Here is a 21,125-nt window from a genome sequence, read left to right as displayed (position 1 = left end):
CCTGAAAAGGTAGAAACAGGGCCTGTCTAGCTAGTGTGCAACCCTCTGAATCGAAAACAAGCAAAACCATCATTTTATTATTTTTATCTCCTATTACTCGGATTTGAGTACTGAAAGTTCCTCTGCTGCCCGTTTTTCCTAGACGAATGAAAGCGAAATGTGATCGTTTCCCTTTCGTTTTCTATATTCGTCGTCTGCTGTCTTATTAATTGAAAAAGTCGCAGATTGAGGATGTACCAGTAAGAACTTTCAAACACGAAGGATCTCAGGTTTCTACCATTTTAATTTATTAAATTGGTGGATTCTGCATCTGAGATTCTTCAATTTTTTTTCAATTTTTTTTTTTTTTTTTTATTAACATAACTATTTATACAAGGTATCCAAAAAAATATATCAATAATTTTTAGCTTTGAAAAATGCGGTTATTATGACCTACCAGCAACAATAGACTACATTCTCCAAACAACTGGAGAACAAAAATTGTTTTACGTAGGATTCTCCCAAGGAACAAGTCAATTTTTTGCAATGGCTGCTTTAAGGCCTGAATATAACGACAAGATAGCATTGATGTCAGCAATGGCTCCGATTGCTTATATGGGACATTTAAGCGCACCATTACTTCGCTTCGCTGCAACGTATGTAGAAGCTTTAACGGTAAGTAAGTATGTGCTATTTATACTAAAATCACAATAAAGATGCACTAGAAATTAACAAACCAAGACACGTTGAACGTTACGAGGAGCACTCCCGAATAATGATTTAAAATGTATAAAATTGTAAAAAAATTGTAAATCATGATTTGGGATTTACAATGAACATTATGTTACGGTAAGTATGATTAATTGGAAATTATTAATAATTACCGGTTACTATGAATACAAACCGAATAGCTAGGTAAAAGTAATAAATATGGCAGAATTAATCACATCGACCGGTAATTATTAATGTATCTCGGATTAGAACGGTAAATGTGATAAATTTCAATACCGTTAAGTGCTTAGAAGATTGCGGAGTGTAGGGAGGTTTATTAGTCACTGCGACATACCAGAACTAAATATGGCGCATAGCGCATAACACAGTGTTAGTCAATGTATAGTCGGAAGGGGTCACTGTGTAATACACTATTAATGTATTAAATACATCCTTACCTCCTGTTACTTTAGCCGAAATAAGAAGAAGATTTAGAAGCGATAATAACAGATCATTGTGATGATGCTGATGATGGAGCAAGGCACCGTGGTGATTGGAACTCAACAGTACAACCGGGGATTCACATTTAGCGAATATTAAAGATACAGGTAACACTAACAGCCCAATCGAAAATAATGCGTGTGCGATAATTGCTGTCAATGAGGAAGACAATGCCAGTATTCTTCAAGGTAATGAGGGAGACGAATAAGATGGCAGTGCAATTGACAAAACTTTAAAAGAAAATTCAATCACTTGTAAAAGAATCTGACAGAATATTAAAGAACTCTAATGATAGATTCTCTGTTGTAAGAAAAAGTAGGTCAAAGTGTTAGAGTGCGAATTCCAGAAGTTGATAGAGCTAAGGCCGATAGCCGAAACACTATTGCCATTATTATTTCTGTTATAGATGAAAAGCTATACAAGCTAGGAAATAAGCATGGCATTTTGAACCAACTTCATGCAAGAAACGAATTTACCACCTGCAAGGAAACACTTATTTCAGTCAATGAAGCGCCTGATACTGAGATAAGTCTCAGTGAATGAGACGTTCGTAAATAAGCGTTCGTAAATATTCGAATTTAGGCAGTCAAGGACTCTGCCACTGCAATACTAGTGGCCAATGCAACTAAAAACGCTGCCAACGTAAAAAAATTAAGCGTTCTTTGTAATTATAAGTACCACAAAAGCCTTTCCTAAAAAACAAGTGATTATACTTAGTCTAAATAGTAACTTAAGAGTAAACAGTAGCGCGTCATCAATATTTTTGTTTTTCGAAAGTTCTGCGAACTTTCAATAGTAAGGCAACAGTGCGTCGGTAATTCGACACTGACAGTAACATTTATACTATCAAAAACAATAATTTTTACGCTGTACTTAAACTGCCGTCAAACGGTCGTGCACTATAATGCCGTTAACAGCTATGACGTCATTCTTATGATGCGTTTGACGGCATTTTCTTCGGCTGCCGTTCGCTTGGAGGCTGGCCATCTTAGTATCAATTTCTGATAGAGTATATTAATATTAGAAGATTTTCTTGTAAACGAAAAAGAAAACAAAGTAAAGTATTAAAACGTATTTTAATTAAGGGTAATGATAAATAATAATTAAATTAGTGATTGATGGATTCGACCGTTACTTGATGGAAGTTCATTTTATCAAATAATAATACACTGAAAACGTTTGTTTTCTATATTTCCACAGAATTTATTATAACTAAGTGACTACAGCTGTTTCGGCAGAGTGCCTTTCTCAAGTGATATAGTTTACAATGTGTTTGCCTTTTTAAGTCTTCAACTGAAGAGGTTGAGGAGTGGGGAGCTGTTTGTCTCGAGTTGGTCATTCAGAATTATATCTGTATTTTTCAGTTTATTAATTTCCATAGATTCTAAAAAAGATAGCTTAAGGCCTTTATTTTGAATATGCAGAATTTAAAACTCTTCATTGAAAGAATGATTATGATCTAGAAGGTGAAGTGCGTATGTAGAAGTGTCTGTTTTTCTATTGTTGAATGCCCTTTTGTGTTCTGCTATCCGTTTGTCAAAAGTTCTGCCAGTTTGACCGATGTACGTTTTCGGACAGTCACCACACGTTAGTTTGTACACACCACTCTGTAGTTGCTGTCTCTTTCGGCTTTTATTGTTCTTAATATATTTGCTTAAGTTGTTGTTAGTTCTAAAAGCTGGTGTTATTCCTTTCTTTTTTATGTATCTGGCTATTTTTGTTGTTATCTTGCCAGTATATGTGAGAGAGCAGAAGGTACTGGGTTCTTTCTGTGGTGGTGGATACACTAATTTCAGTGCTTTCTTATGGAGTTTTTGGTTTAAAATTTTTTGTTAACTGTTTGTTCGTTATAGCCGTTGTTTACTGCTATTTGTTTAATGATGTTTAGTTCTATCTCGAAGTTATTTTTTGTAATGGGAATTTCTGTCAGTCTATGTATCATGCTATGGTAGGCTGCTAATTTGTGTTGTGTAGGATGGGATGATGAATTGTGTATAGTTGTGTCAGTATGGGTAGGTTTATGATATACGGAGAACTCATGTTTGTTGTGTAGTCTGCAAATCGTTACATCTAGAAAGTTTATGGAGTTATTCTGTTCTGTTTCTATTGTAAACTCAATATTATTATGAAGTGAATTAATATATGATAGAAATTGGTCAAGTTGTCTGTTAGTTCCTGTAAAGCATACTAGTATATCATCCACGTATCTCCACCAATATAAGAACTGTTTAAATACGGGATGTTTAGAAATTGTTGTTTCAAGTTGGTTCATAAATATATCTGATAGCAATGGGCTTAGAGGATTACCCATAATAAGTCCTGCACTGTAATAATAGTACAAATCCGATCATTGCATCTGAAATTTTACACCTTCTTGAAATTTGCATAAATTAGAACTATTTTGAATTCAATAAACAAATATACACAAACAACAGTGCAGGTAATCCTCTAAGCCCATTGCTATCAGATATATTTATGAACCAACTTGAAACAACAATTTCTAAACATCCCGTATTTAAACAGTTCTTATATTGGTGGAGATACGTGGATGATATACTAGTATGCTTTACAGGAACTAACAGACAACTTGACCAATTTCTATCATATTATATTAATTCACTTCATAATAATATTGAGTTTACAATAGAAACAGAACAGAATAACTCCATAAACTTTCTAGATATAACGATTTCCAGACTACACAACAAACATGAGTTCTCCGTATATCATAAACCTACCCATACTGATACAACTATACACAATTCATCATCCCATCCTACACAACACAAATTAGCAGCCTACCATAGCATGATACATAGACTGACAGAAATTCCCATGACAAAAATAACTTCGAGATAGAACTAAACATCATTAAAGAAATAGCAGTAAACAACGGCTATAACGAACAAACAGTTAACAAAATTTAAACCAAAAACTCCATAAGAAAGCCCTGAAATTAGTGTATCCACCACCACAGAAAGAACCCAGTACCTTCTGCTCTCTCACATATACTGGCAAGATAACAACAAAAATAGCCAGATACATAAAAAAAGGAATAACACCAGCTTTCAGAACTAACAACAACTTAAGGAAATATATTAAGAACAATAAAAGCCGAAAGAGAAAGCAACTACAGAGTGGTGTGTACAAACTAACGTGTGGTGACTGTCCGAAAACGTACATCGGTCAAACTGGCAGAACTTTTGACAAACGGATAGCAGAACACAAAAGGGCATTCAACAATAGAAAAACAGACACTTCTACATACGCACTTCACCTTCTAGATCATAAACATTCTTTCAATGAAAAGTTTCAAATTCTGCATATTCAAAATAAAGGCCTTAAGCTATCTTTTTTAGAATCTATGGAAATTAATAAACTGAAAAATACAGATATAATTCTGAATGACCAACTCGAGACAAACAGCTCCCCACTCCTCAACCTCTTCAGTTGAAGACTTAAAAAGGCAAACACATTGTAAACTATATCACTTGAGAAAGGCACTCTGCCGAAACAGCTGTAGTCACTTAGTTATAATAAATTCTGTGGAAGTATAGAAAACAAACGTTTTCAGTGTTTTATTATTAAATTAAATTAGTCTTTATTTATTGTAAAACCTGTTGTAAACTAAGAAAAAAATTAATTATAGAAATTTAATCATTTCTTTGGAATGGAACCCTGGATTTATTTTGAAATGTTTTGGGGTTCCTTTTCTTTTCCTTTGGTAGTCCTAGAATAGAATATAGAATAGAAATATGCTTTATTGTCACTGAAAATACAAATTTTATGGACAAAGCTTAATTAAAGTCAGAAAAAATAAATAAATAATATTTAACAATAACAATAACAAATACAATTTTCTGAAATTTGATAAATCGTCAATATAAAAATAAATATACATAAATACGAAATATAAGTTAATAAAGTAAAGAAAAAAAAAAACAAAATCGATATATTGCAACAATTTATAGAAATTTCAAAGTGAACATACAACAAAGTAAACTATTTATAGACATAGGAACTAATAAGTTTAAACTGCTGCATGTGACACCCAAATATAGATAAGTTTGGTTACTTGTACATTACTGTAATTTTTTAGTTAGTCATTAAGGCCTATTGCTGTCAGGCCTTGTCCTTTTGGGCGTCCTCGTTTCTTTACTGCCACTGGCATTTTAATTGTCGACAAAGCAACATCGTTCACTTGAAGAGTTTGGTGAGTAATAAGAAGTTCATTTCCTGGACTTGAATCTTGTATATTCCCTTCCACGTTATCTACCCTACTTATCTCTTGACTAGGGATGGCGGTTTTTGACAAAACACCGGTTTTCGGTTATACCGGTTTTTTTTGCTTACGGTTTAACCTGGCGGTTATTACCGGCCAAAAAACCGGTTTCTGGAAAAACCGGTTTTCGGTTTTTTTTTAATCCAATAGGTTACAAAGTTACATTTAATACACTTTAGTTTGCGATACTCCATTCGACTCGATATCAATATGATCAAAATTAGTACTATCGAAAGAACATGTATTACTTTAACACGTTTGTATATTTGTAGAATAGGTACATTTTAACTCATTTAATACTTCCTGTATGAGTGTATCGTTTTAAAAACGTAGTGAAATTCTTGGAGATTCGTATTCGTAATCAGTAATTCGATATTCATAGTCAGAGCATTATTTTTGGTACCTAATCAGAAAAAGTCATTTACCCACTTTCAATGTCAAGAGTTAAGTGAGTAAAAAGTAGATGATGTTTGCGCAGATCACTTCCTATGTAAATATTGTGATTACAAATACCTTTTCAGGGAAATATTATAATAAAACTTAATAATTGTTTCTGGCTGATGTGAAATTGCACTTTCAGTTTGCTTCTGTATTTTATAAATTTAAATAAAATTTGAATTATTGTTTTGTTTGGAATAATTACTTGAGAATAATAATTATGATTGGGATCCAAAATAATACCTAACCTAATCCTAATCACCGTAAAAACCTAATAACCGGTTTTTACTTTAAAAAGAAAAAACCGGCTATAACCGGGACAAAAAAACAACCGGTAAAACCGGTTATTGCGAAGTAAAAAAACCGGTTTTAGGTTTAAACCGGTAGGTTTTTCCCATCCCTACTCTTGACGAACCACCTCACCACACAGCTATTTTCACTTTCAAATACAACTTCATCATTAGTTTTCAATAATAACTTGCGTGTCATTTTTAAATATAACTTCGTCATTACTGTCAGTAATAACTTGCGTGTCATTTTCGTCTGTAACATCTATAGGCGTAAGTAGAACAGCAGTATCATTGGCCCACAGTGTTTTGAGATTTTTTAATAGATTAAACCTTTGCTCAAATAACATGCCCGTACGTTGTGCAGCTAAAGCTTGAGCTAAAGTTGTGCTAGTTCATTGCATAACAAGACATTTTTTTCTTCTTTGTGCATAGGAACTTGGTGGTCGATACCCTTGTGTGGTCAATGATATAAACATATTATCATTAGATCTACTTGGTAACTCATATTCTGTCGAGTCGTTTTCTTCAATCAAAGACGGTAATGTTCGTTGGTTATTTTTATAATAGTCCATTGTCCATCTATGATTTACGATCATTTTATCAAAAAGCTCTAATTGCAAACGCCGCGCCGTCTCAATGCAAAAATATGCTTGCAAGGTAAAAACATTGAATCATAGCTTATACAGTTGCACGAAGAAACAGAAGTATTTGTGGAACCCTGACTATCGGTAATTGTGTAATCACCGTCTGCAAAAATTGTAATATTTCTGATTTGTTTAGAATTACGAATTTCGAATTTCTCTTAAAACATGCTTCGGGGCTTCACGTCTGAGCAATATAATTTTTTTTTTCATCAAAATCTTCCGGAAACATATCGACGGGTTTCCTTAAAATACCATAAACTACCTTTCTCTGTTTCTAAACTTAAAATAATTGTAAACAAGCTGTTTATAAACTGTTGCAAAGGACTATTTTTGGTTATAATAACTGATTTTAATTTAGCGTTAATAGAGTCCAAGCGGTTATTTGTGTTATTTAAAAAATGGTTTTTAAAATTTTTTTCCCAAATTCCACTCATCCTTGGTATCGTGCCAGTTTTTCATGAAATAATCATACACTGTTCGAGGTACACTATCTTCTAGTCCTTCAAGTATTTCTTGTAATCATCGTGTGTCTTAGCACATACTAATTTTTGAATTAGTTCTAAACTTGGGGTGATCCCCATTTTATTGCATGAAATTTCTCGATAAAAGATTTTTAATGTGTGAAAGAAAATAAGGTTTGTATTAGGAAAACAATAATTGCTAATTACTTCCCTTTCATGTAAATTCTTGTCTGTCATTACACATTTCACATTGATCCATGATGGATTTTCGCGTTTAAATGTTTCTATAAACCAGGTGAAACTTTACATACTTTCTGATTCTAGCATGCAAACCCCCACTATTTCAGTTTGACAATTACCCTCTTCTACAATAATAAGGAAAACAGGTAATCCTATTTTTATTAATTTATATGTAGCGTCCACTGCAATAAGTTCTAGAAATGCATTCATTGTATTTTTCATGGTTGGAGTTTGAATAAAAAGGCCTTTAAAATTATTTTCTTCATCCTGCAAAACAGCTGAATGGGCACTTGAAAATAATAGTAGCTAATTAGTTTTTATCAATTTGATGATAATAGAATAGTTCAGGTTACCATATTTTGCTTTGAGCACATTTAAGCAGTTATCCAGGCATTCTGTTTTTGTTGGATTATTTCTTCTCAAATTTGTTAAATCTTGTAAAGTAATAATTTTTCCAGTTTCTTCATGCAATTTTTGTTGTAACATCTTTATGTTTTTTCATATTTAAAAACTCCTTTACACTTTCCTTCATGTTGTCGAAAAGTTTTCTTTGGCTGGGGGTATGTGCATGTAAAACCTTTAAATTAGATATGAAATGAAAATATAAAATGTTATAAAAAACATTTATACCAATTTCAAAAAATGAAATAAAAAGTGAAATATAATCAAAAGTCATGATAAAACCATTTAGTATTATTTGAAAGTTCGTTATTTATTAATAATTTGTTGCCCAATATTGTTAAAATTAATAAATTAAATTTATTCAAATGCAGAAACATAAATAAACTCCAATTGATAATCATTATATGCTTACTTTTGAATCTTCTTTGGATGTCCAAGACTGCCGAATTTTTTTCCCACCGCTCTTGAACTTCCTTCCACCATGATTGCATGCATAAACAAGTTGATAATAGACTAAAGAGCTTTCTATCGGCCTCTTAAGGTGATACATTACCGATCAACAGGTAGCAAAAACGCGTTCCAAGATTGCGGCTGTAATTTTGAATATTTTTTCGAGATATTTGGCACACGTATTCGTAATATAATAAAGAATGGCGGTACAGAGCGGTACAATATTAAAAAAACGAGCCTGTACCGCCATTAAGAAGAACAAAAAAATACACTTTCTTTAAATAAACGTTTTTATCCGATGCCTAGATTTTGTGTCATTTTGGAACTACTAAAATTTTCTATTTCATTATCATGTTCTTCTTAATGGCGGTACAGGCTCGTTTTTTTAATATTGTATTTAATTACAGAGTAATTTCCACATATTAATATATTTTTCAAATTTGGCTCTCTACTGCCATTCTTTATTATATTACGAATACGTGTGCCAAATATCTCGAAAAATTTTTCAAAATTACAGCCGCAATCTTGGAACGCGTTTTCGCTACCTGTTGATCGCTACTGTTTTCTCTTAATTTTACTGCTTGCAATATTACGTGCATCTCGTTTCCAAAACGTGGTAAATGTACTTTCTCCAAGTTCCGAGATGGCTTTTTTGCATCGGCAAATGAGGAAAATGTATCGCCAACTTTTAACATCATTGACATACCAATACACTTAACCTAACTAAAAGTACCAATATTTAGAAAACGCACGGACGCCCAATAATGACACTTGCCTAAGTCATTCAAGTTTTCCAAATTCAAACTTATTATTCATACAATAAATAACAATTAGGTACAAATATAACGCTTGTAACTTGAGACGGGCACTATAATAAAATAAGATAAGAGAATCGTCAACTCGTGCATTAACTCACCACGTGTATGTATGCTGAACTGTAAGTGAAAGCGAACGGCAGCCGAAGAAAATGCCGTCAAACGCATCATACGAATGACGTCATAGATATTAACGGCATTATAGTGCAAGACCGTTTAACGGCAGTTTAAGTACAGCGTAATTTTTATACTCATAGGCGCGAAATGTTGCCGAGTCAGTCACGTTCGATTTCTTGTTATAGAAAATCGATTTTTAGTAGATCCAATGTGACACAAAATCTAGGCATGGGATAAGAAAGTCTATTTGAAGAAAAATGTATTTTTTTTAAATGAAGTAATGTATTTTTTTGTATGGCGGTACAGGCGCCTTTTTGCTATATTTTATTTAGTTATAGAGTAATCTCCATACACTAACATAGTTCTCAAATTGGGCTCTGTACCGCCATTCTTTATTATATTACGAATATGTGTGCCAAATATCTCGACAAAATATTCAACATTACAGCCGCAATCTTGGACCGCGTTTGTTACTACCTGTTGATCGCTACTGTATGCTCATAAAGCCTAATGCGTGTGTATGAATTTGTTTTTACTTATAAGGTGTCTAGTTGAGATTTTTATTGATAAATTCTGTTTAAGTGTTTAACCTTTAACTACACGCGCTGGCGTATTTTGTACACCAGATATAAGAATTCTACTGCAAATATATTTAAGAATTTAATTTTTGACCTTGTTTATCTCTCTAACCTATCACTGGAATGTGCTTTACATTTGGTTTTAGTTTCGTTATAATCGGCGTTCTGGGAAGATCGTAATTTACAGTTTATTATTTATTGTTTCCGTTGGTGGACAATATACGCCACGAGTATATTAATATAAGTAGAAATATAAGTACATATTTCAATTGTTTTTTAGTCATTATGGCACAAAATATATTTTTCTTTATAAACAATATTTTTTCTCCTGTAAAAAATCACATTTCAAAAAATTTTTTATTAGTAATTTTATTTATCATGGAATCCAGTTATTCCATGATTCCCGTTATAAATCCCAATTGGCTTACTGAGAAGAAACTCCAAGTATTCACTGATGCCGAATAAGGTTTATAACAAACAACTAAGTGTATTTAAAAAAAAAAAAATAAACAAATCCGCTGTTTTTAAGTGTATTTTCTTGTGGCGTATAAAATACGCCACGCGTGTAGTTATGTTATAACTTGATGCGCGGGTAGTTAAAGGTTAACTTTATTAGCAAATTTCAAAAATAAACAGTAGTGAAGCCGAAAAGGCATTTTTATTACATTAACCAGAATTAGGAGAGTATTAATAATAGCCGGTAAATCCAATTATAAAGGCGTTATTATTCACATTGACCAGCTGCTACGGTTACTATCAATATTTACCGGTAATTATTAATACAGACCGGATTTATCACATCAACCGTAACATTCACATTTTAGTCACCATTCGAGAGTGCTTCTCGTAACATTCAACGTGTCTTGGTTTGTTTATTTCTAGTGCATCTTTATTGTGATTTTAGTATAGTACGTCTTTTTCTTCTTCTTCTTCCTGCTTCCTTAATAGATGGGCGCCTGTTCCATCTTCGAATGCCTCCTCATCAGATATCCAAGTTGTCACTACATCTCTTTCTTGGCCTTCCTATAATCCTTCGGCCGTTTGGTGATCTGTCTCGTGTTATCTTTACCATTCTGCCTTCTCCCATTCTGCTTGTATGGCTATACCATTCTTTTTTTTCTTTTCAGATTCCAGTCATTTATGTTCTCTACATTACAGCTTTGCCTGAGGTCTGTGCTACGTTGTCTATTACATAATGATTTTCCTGTGATATCTCTGACTATTTTCATTTCACACGTTTCCATCAGTATTTTTGTCCTTGTGGTGTCAGGTCTTGTTTCCGCAGTGTAAGTCATAATTGGCTTAACTACTGTCCTATAAATCTTGGCCTTTATTTCTGTCCGTAGATGTGTGTTGCGCCAGATAGTGTGCTTAAGACATCTTGCTATTCTGTTGGCTTTGTTTATTTGTTGGGCAACTTCCGCTCCTGTATCTCCATAACTGTATTTCCCATAAAAAATACGTAATCCATAACTGTACATTAGTACTCCCAGATAGCTGATACTTCTTTCTTGCTGGATTATTTTGCTGTACACTTTCAGCTTGCACCTTATTGGATCTTTAGAGATTACCATACTTTTTGTTTTATTTGGTGATATTATCATGTTGAACTTTCTTGCTGTTATAATAAATTGATATAAAACATATGAAATACAATAATATACAATAAGTAGGATGTATGGGAAACTTATTAAGAACAAAATAGAAAATGACTATAGAGATTACGAGGCAGAGGAGCAAGTTGGCTTTAGAGCTGGGAGGTCCACAGTAGACCACCTGTACTCGATTACGCAAGTTATTGAGAAAAAAACAGCCGTCAATAAATAAGTTCACCTGGTATATGTAGACTTACAAAAAGCATATGACAGTGTGCCCCTCAGCAAACTATGGTCAACCCTACATCAAACCAACGTTAAACATGGTCTTATCAAAGCAGTCCAAAGTCTGTATAATGGAACGACTGCAAAAATTAAAACTGAATTAAGGATGTCTGAGGGATTTAAGGTCAGGAAAGGATTGAAGCAGGCTTGTTGTATTTCGATTACCCTTTTTAAAATTTATCTGGAACAAGCACTCAAGCTGTGGAAAATAAAATGTAATGGCATGGGAATCCCTCACAATGACGACACAACACTATACACCTTATGTTTCGCTGATGACCAAATTTTGATTGCTCAGGATCATGACGACCTGAGTTACATGACCCGGAAGCTAATAGAAGAATATAACAAATGGGGTCTCGAAGTCAACATTAAGAAAACTGAAGCCATGTGTATTGGAGGAACAAAGCAGTCCATTACATTAGACGATGGGGTAGAAATTAAACACTGCGATGAATACAAGTACCTGGGCATGAAGATAACTCAAGATGGAACACTCGATGCTACTATAAAAGACAGAAACATACAGGGTAGAAAAGCCATATTCATGATGAACGGCATTCTGTGGGACCAGACAATATCTAAAGCGAACAAACAGCTCATATACAATAGCATACTTAAAAGTATAATCACATATGGCAGTGAAGTTTGGCCACTGAAACAAAGAACGGAGAAAATGCTGCTACTAACAGAAATGGACTTCTGGAGAAGAGCAGCAGGCAAATGAAGAAAGGATCGGATACCAAATGAAAGAATATGAGAAATGATGGAAGTCACACATACAATAATTGATGACATAAAAACAAAACAACTAGTATGGTACGGCCATGTACAGAGAATGCCAGATGACAGGATCCCTAAGCAGATTTTGGCATGGACACCACAAGGGAGAAGAAAAAGAGGAAGGCCGAGAAGAAGCTGGAGGGAGAGAATTGAAAAAGAACTAGAGGAAAGAGTAATCCCTCCAGGTCTATGGTTAAACAGAGAAGAATGGCGGTTAGGAGTCGGAAGGCGTCGGAGAACGCTGTAAACCGATAGTAGTAGTAGTATATAAAAGTCTCTGAAGGTCATCTTCACTCTCTGCAATAAGTATGGCATCATCTGCATGGCATACTATACAGATCATTTCTTCACCCATTCTGTACCTTATAAGTTTTAGTACGTGCGATCCACAATTATCGTCATCCAAATCACCCGAGCAAAAAATACGTACCTACGTCTTGTTTTCAATTAAAGTTGTAGAATTAGTTTATAAATTTATTTTGATTTACATTGTAAAGCATAAAAAAATCAGACAAGACCTTTAACGCAGAACATTAAGCAAAAATAAAAAGATAACAAAATTATAAGTAACAAAAATTAATATTAAGGAAGATGCTGTGTATGTCCACTACCAACATCTCTACATAACGTAACTTTTCTTCTCATTGAGTCCACAACATTGTTTAGGACCCACGGAATATTATTTAATTCTTCAATATCATTCTCTATCCTTTGTCTATGATCTTCCAAATTCAGTACAGGAGTTTTAAAAATCGAATTTATTTTTTGAATGTGGCCACAGAAATAAATCGCAGGGAGTCAAATCACAGGATGGAGGGGGAATATAATAGGTGTATTTAACGTTATGACCCTATTTTCGAAAAAGCCCATAATGAAATTATATGAATTCGATTCCCGTCTTGCTGAAAATATCCTTCTATTAGGATTAATGATAGACATGCGCTGTATAGCTATCTCTGTCCTTCTGTCCTTTATTTACACAAAAATTTATGGTGAAGGAAAAGTTATGTTTCAAAGTTTATAATACGTTAAATAAGTTAATAAAATAAAATTAAAGGATGGCGCTTTTGTACTTTTCACGGAAACCGTGAAGTTCCAAGACACATCGTTTCCCTTCTGCTTATGAATTTGTATTCTATCCGGATAGCTGATGAGGTGGGGACACCGAAACATGTATTAAGGTAGAATTCCGCACCAAGCGACCGAGACAGGAGACCGCGACAGGCGACAGATAGGTCGGGAAAGGCGAAAGTTGGTCGCTGGTCTCGGTCGCGGGCTGCAGCACTACCCCGATATAATTGCATTGAGAGCAGTAGTGGGGAGATCTGTCGCCTGTCGCGGTCTCCTGTCTCGGTCGCGTGGTGTGGAAGTCTACCTTTACCATATTGAATTCCAATTCATATGCAGAGGGTGTAACGAATTGTGCTCTTGTACCATTTTCAATATGTATTATAACGGACCAGAAGTCTATGCTGACAACGCAACGTAAGGAAATAAACGTTATATATTGGATTTGCAGTAATTAAAAAATGAAAAGGGTAGTTTTGTAAATTCTTTATTCCAAGCTTTCGGACATTGTTATGTCCATCATCAGGGAGCTACAAATACGTTAAATAGTTAAAATTCTCTACTCACAAACTTAATTAGGTTGTATCATCAATTATTTTGTAAAATACATTAAATTTAAAGATAATAATTATTTATGTACCAAGCCAGTAAAGTGACGCTTTACCGAATGAGTCTGATATTACGAGCAGAGAGAGCGAAGCTAGCGTCGCGAGTAAAGATTTAGGCGATAAAGAGTGAGGCGTAATTCAGACAAGTTCGATAAAGAGTCTTAACTGACGTGGTGCATACAAAATTTTATCGCCAATCATTAAAAAGGTTAACACTTACTTACGAGTTTAAGAATTTTTTTAATTTTAGGCGAAATACGAAATAAACATTTCGTATGACAGTAATGACAGATGAATTTTGCATGATGGCCGGTTTCGATGTTTAATCGATAGTTATCAATATTGAATATCTAATTACTAAATCTGTAAAGTTTTGATTTATTTTTTACGTATATAATTGCAAAATATTACAGAATTTCACTTTTTGACATAATTTTAATTAGTAGTAACGTAAATTTTGTAAAATAAATAATAATTAAAGTACCTAAATAAATTTTAAGTTCACTCAAATAAAAAATCGATTACTGTCATCGACCACTTACATTCAATCTCGGTTAATTTGATTAATAATCGCGACAGGTAAAGTAAAATTCTTCTTTCAGTACAATAAAGTGTTACTTTACTGCCATAAATGAGACAAATGAGTACAATAATGAATGACTTTAGTTGCTGTTGGCGATAAAAGACATTGTATAAAAAAGCACATATTATTATATCTATATTATAATATTGCCGAGTCAGTGAATGCCTTATATTTTCAATATTTCCAAAAAATTGAAAAAATGTGTTAGTTAATTTAAGTAACGTCAATCATTTTTGTAAAGTCAGTTGATCTTGTAAAGTTCACCGAAGAAGGAATAAAAACTTGCTTTTAAGCTACACTTAAGTATTTTTATATTAATGAACCTATGGATCTTCACGTAAAGTATCTCCTGGACATCCCATACGTAACAAATATGTTTTTTGTAGAAAGTGACAGAATATCTGCATATTTATGAAAGTAGTGATAACGGTCTTATCTCTGAGCTATTGAGAACATTTTGTACTTGGGAAGCTGACCAAAAAGTCAATCTTTGTGTAATATCAATGTTTATGAACTCAGGATTTGATTCTCACGAACTTGATACGGTAAGATATAACTTATAATATAATAATTTGGTTGTTTATTTATATTATTTTGTTAGTGAAAGGGCCCCGCAGAAACCTCATGGAAAATGGCTCTCTGTCAAATGCTCTGAAACTTTTGGTTCTGGTAGTCCTTGATGTGTAGAACAAAAGACTCAATGGGCGCGTAGCTCAAAAAAATCATGGTTTTAAGATATAAGCCTCTGAAGTCATAGGTACAGTGAGTACGTTTGAGTTGGAATAAATAAATTTTCTCGAGATTGGGCGACTCTGGAGATAAATTACGAATCGGGTCGATTTTTATTTTTAAATTATAAATTTTTGGCATATATATCATACTAGTGACGTCATCCAACTGGGCGTGATGACGCAATCGATGATTTTTTTAAATGAAAATACGGGTCGTGAAAAAGAAGAATTTATATAATTTATTTAATTTGAAATACATTTTACTGTTGTCCAAAAACAGGAAAAAATGTTTATTTAATAAATAAATATTGTTTTTCTCTTAAATTCAATATTAAAGCTGCCAACCACCTGCCTCTTAGCAGTTTGAACATTTAATTTAAGCGAAAAGCAATGTTTATTTTTCAAATTAACATTTTTTTCTGTTTTCTGACAGCAGTAGAATGTATTTCGAATTAAAGAAATTATATACATTCTTCTTTTTGTCTCAATTAATTTAATTCAAAAAAATTTTCGGCCACCCTGTATAAACATTTATGTTAATGTTTATATTATTGAATAGATAATTGTGTAACCTTTCAAATGAGCTATCACACGACACCTATCTTATTTAAAAAAATCATCGATTGCGTCATCACGCTCAGATGGATGACGTCACTAGTATGATATATATGCCAAAAAATTATAATTTAAAAATAAAAATAGATCTGATTCGTAATTTATCTCCAGAGTCGCCCGTTCTTGAGAAAATGAATTTGTTGTGGCTGAAGTAATATTACAACTAGGTTACATTGACAGTTCTTGATGTCATTTTGGGTTGCTCTCGAATTCACTTGTCAGTTGGCCATTGAAATCCAATATGTGAGGTTTTCTCCAAAAAAAAAAGTTCCAACCACGTGGGGAGAGTCCTGTGTTGCCCTGGGTAACATCCAGGTTTATCTATACCATCCAATGAATTTTATATAAATATGTAAAACATCCTTATTATTTACATTTAAAGGGTTTTTACCCGATACATTTTGGTGGCTCAGGCATGCAAATTTTGTAAGTATGACCTCTTGTTCTTGAAAACCTCTGTCAATTTTAACTTTTATCTCATTTAATTAGGTTATACTTAATTTTAGGGCTTTTAAACACTGATGATGGATTCCTTAATCCGAAAACGTTTTGTATTGTGACCCTTATTTAGGGTATTTTAATATATACCTTTTACAAGAAACTTGGTATTTTTTTAAAATGAATTTATTCCAACTCAAACGTCCTCACTCTACCTATAATTTCAGAGGCTTATATCTTAAAACCGTTATTTTTTGGAGCTACACGCCCATTGAGTCTTTTGTTCTATACATCAAGGACTACCAGAACCCAAAGTTTCAGAGCATTTGACAGAGAGCCATTTCCCATAAGTTTTCTTCAGGCTCCTTAATGCAAAAACATTCGTTCGTTTCTAATTTTAGTTGGAAGTAGAGACCGGAATATAATGCAAAATGCATTTTTGAAGTTATACTTCTTTAAGCACGTTTGGGGGTAAATGTATATGTGCGCGAATTCATCAAAAAATGTTATTGCCACGCGCATATGAAAAGTTATACGTTTGCTCTGATTGGGCGTTACAATGACCTGTCAAAAATTATTCATTATGACGGCTATGGGTAAACAAATTGTTGTGTTTTAGTTTTTATTGTTGTAAGGACAAAAGTAAGTTTATAATTGTAGTGACTTGAGTAATGAGTAGAACATCAACGAGAGCACAAGAAACACATGCAGAGCTAAAAACTCAAACAAAAAAGCTAGGTCTGGAAATTAACACAGAAAAAAAATGATACAGACGAGAAGAAATAAAGTCCCACAAAACATTATACATGAAGATGACATTGAAACGGTTGGAAAGTTTACATACCTGGGAGTAGAAGTATATGCCGACAGGTCAAAAGATGAAGAAATATGGAAGAGAATATCGCAGGCAAACAAAGCATTGTTCCTGAAAGAAACATCCAAAAACAAAGAGTACTGAGGAGAATACTAGGACCTGTGAGGGAAAACGGAATTTTCAGAAGTCGATACAACAACGATCTCAATCAACTTTAAAAGGAAATACAAAGATTGCAATGGGCCGGACAGCCCATGTAGAAATGGGAGAGGATATACTACCAAAAAGAGCACTGAACGGTAGAATGCATGGAAAAAGACCGGTTGGAAAGACAAGAAAGCGCAGGGAAGACACTGTAAACAGCGACGCACAATCCCTTTTAGGAGTCCGTGTATGGAGAAGAGCAGCCACAGGCAAACAAAGGTGGAGGCAAAAAATAAAGAAGCCAAGGCTCCCTTTTGGCTGTAGTGCCGTAGAAGAAAAAGAATGCTTTGATTTACACAATTTGATTTCCAACAAAATTTCTATCAATCTTCATCTTATATATTGTTTTCTTACTCTATACGTTATTGTATTTTAATATTTTCACAAAATTCCACAAAAAGCAAACTAATTTGGTTAATGCACACATTAACCAAATATGACCAACTATCAAAAAGTTTAAAACGCTCATTTGGTGTGTCCAGTTGGCTGCATTTTAACGTGCTTGATAAACAAACTAATGACCCTAATATACACGGGTTCGATCCTTAATGCGAATTTTTATTTTTTTATACATTTTATGATTATAAATATATTTATTATATAAATTTTTTTCCAGAAAATACGTATTTAGTTAAAATGTTTGCCAACAATTGTTCAGAAATCATTTTTTGTGGAATTTTTTAATGCGTTTGTGTGTATTTTGGTATAGTTTTAATAAAAATTTTTGGAAAGTAGTATTAAAATTAGTTTAATATTTAAAGAAAATGTAAATAAACTGTTTAATGTAGATTGATTTCGTTGAGATCATATAATAGAAGTGTAACTTCTTACGTGCGTACAAAGTACACACACATTCTTTTTGCATATCTGGCATATTTTGCATAAATTTCATATTTTTACGAAAAATTGCCGGAAATACCTACCTGCATATTTTTATAAAAAATGTATAATGCCCATATTTTCGGAATGTGTCGATATTTTCTCGGAATTGTTCATTCAAATTCCCCAATCAATAAAACCAGTTTCTTTGATTATTTGGGCATGCCTGCTATTATAATAAAATGTTTAAGTACAACTGTAAACTGGTAAACTGGTCAATATATAAGGATTAGGATAAGGACCCAAAAAGAAATATATATAGGTAAACACTTTTAGTGAGACTCAGGTTTATCCGAAATCCAAACGGAGCGGAAATGTCATTGAAGCTCTTAGGAATAAGTAACTGTGTGAATCTTCGTAAATTACATTAGTTGCATTTATGACTATCACCTCAAAAAATGCAAACGTGCGTATTAGCACAAATTTTAAAAGGCCATTTTTATTGTATAATTTTATAACGTAACCCGTGACCTCGTTAAATTGCACATATTTTGATGCCCAAACTAAGTACTTGGATTCAGTCATATTACGTCTTTAATTAAAGCTGGATGGAGGAAAAGACAAGTGCAGGCCATTGTCAACGCATGTTTCATTAAATAAAAACGAACGAATAAGTTTTGTCTTTTTATTTCAGATTTATTCTGATAGACAATTTTTAATCGATCAGCATTAAAAAATACATCCTGACCTTAAAAACCTTTTAAAGGACCGAAGTAAAAAGGGAAATTGACAATGTTTAGTGACGGATATTCTTGAGTTAAAAGTTGATTTCATGTAATCGAATGAATTATCTTTCAATAACGTCGTCCCAGGAACGCAACTCATAAATATTGGTAATATTTATATATATGGTATAATATATTTTTATGTCTCAATGGCCGATATGAATGAGTCATTTTAAATTAAATTATTAGAAGAATTTGTTTACTAAGCAACAACATTTTTGTTTAATTTATTAATTTTTTGTATTTTGACAACGACGTCCGGAGTGGAAATCGAAACATTAATAAAATCATTTTTCATACTGCGAGTATTTTCGAAAAACTTAAACGCAAAATGAAAGACTACCTTATTACCGAGGGCCGAACGTCCCTGAGAATAAATAAAAAGTTTCTTTTGAATAAAATATTTTCAATAAAAAATCAAACTAAATTTTCTATTTGATTTTCACCCCTGTAACTTATTAAAATACATATAAAACATTTTAGAAGTTTTAAGGGACTTTCATTCCACGGTAATAATGTAATCTTTATTCTGCGTTTAAATTTTCTAATAGTTATTTATGATATAAGTGTTAAAAGTACACGTAAGGGAGTTCTGCAATTCACATGAGTGCCTTAAAAATGTACTTTTTAACACGCATATCAACAATATCATTTCTACAAACGTAATTACAGGACAATATCTGCAAAAACTTTTCCTTGAACTTGACTGACATTCCAATTTTATATTTTTTTGACATTACATCAAAATTGCATATACGGTCAATACGAACTGCAGTGCCTTAAATTTTTTTTAAAGCACTAGTGCCTTAAAGTAGCATTTTAACGCTCGTTTTCTTCTTCTTCACGTGCCATCTCCGCAACGGAGGTTGGCAATCATCATGGCTATTCTGATCTCAGATGCTGCTGCTCTAAACAGTTCGGTTGATGTGCATCCGTACCATTCCCTCAAGTTACGCAACCACGAAATTCGTCTCCTTCCTACACTTCTCTTGCCCTGGATTTCCCCCTGTATAATCAACTGAAGTATGTTGTATCTCTCATTACGCATAACATGCCCCAGGTCTGCAGCTTTCGTGTCTTGATGGTTTCCAATATTTCCAGTCTTTTGTTGACTCTTCTCATGACTTCGTTGTTTGTTATATGCTCGGTCCATGATATCTTCAGGATTCTTCTATACACCCACAGTTCAAATGCTTCCAACTTTTTAGTAGTCGATGCGTTAAGAGTCCATGCTTCTATCCCGTAAAGCAGAGTCGAAAAAATGTAACACCTTGCCAGCCTAACTCTCAAGTCTAATTTCAGTTCCCTTGCACAAAGTACCTTTCTCATTTTATTGAAGTTTGTTCTTGCTTTCTCTATTCGAACTTTAATTTCTTTGGAGTAATCGTTTGTGTGATTAATTATTGTGCCAAGATAGTTATAGTTTTCTACTTGTTCTAAAGTTTTACCTTTAATTGTCAGGCTTTCATCATTATTTTGGGTTTTTGATATCCTCATAAATTTAGTTTTCTTCATGTTTATTGATAATCCATATTCTTCTCCATACTCAATTATCTTGTTCATTAGCTTTTGGAGGTCTTTAAGGTTGTCCGCTATTATGATAGTATCGTCCGCATATCTAATGTTGTTAATTGGCGTTCCATTTACCTTTAGTCCTGCTGTTTCTCCCTCAAGAGCTCTTTTCATAATTTCTTCAGAGTATGCATTGAATAGTAGTGGTGACAATACACACCCCTGTCGCACTCCTCTTTTAATTTCGAACTCTTCTGATGTGTGTTCGTTAATGCGTATGTGTGCTTGCTGTTTATAATATAGATTTGTTATAATTCGAAGGTCATTGTATTGTATTTGTTTTGCTTTGAGGACGTCCATTAGCTGTTTGTGGAGAA

General features: G+C 33.3%; 1 protein-coding gene across 3 annotated transcripts in view; it reads left to right on the top strand.

The window, feature by feature from the left end:
* LOC114329267 (lipase 1) overlaps positions 1-21,125 on the top strand; it is a 128,126-nt gene that overhangs the window by 15,119 nt on the left and 91,882 nt on the right. For 2 of the 3 annotated variants that reach the window (XM_050658827.1, XM_050658708.1), the window contains exons 3-4: positions 408-654; positions 15,217-15,375. In XM_050658827.1, coding sequence (XP_050514784.1) covers positions 408-654; positions 15,217-15,375 — 406 coding nt within the window. The remainder of the gene's footprint in view (positions 1-407; positions 655-15,216; positions 15,376-21,125) is intronic. The other variant, XM_050658775.1, reaches the window with a different exon arrangement.

The sequence above is a fragment of the Diabrotica virgifera genome, chromosome 1 (assembly GCF_917563875.1).
Source record: "Diabrotica virgifera virgifera chromosome 1, PGI_DIABVI_V3a".
NCBI classification, from domain to species: Eukaryota; Metazoa; Arthropoda; class Insecta; order Coleoptera; family Chrysomelidae; genus Diabrotica; species Diabrotica virgifera.
Note: the sequence above shows the minus strand (reverse complement) of the source record. Positions and strands in the feature narration are given on the sequence as shown.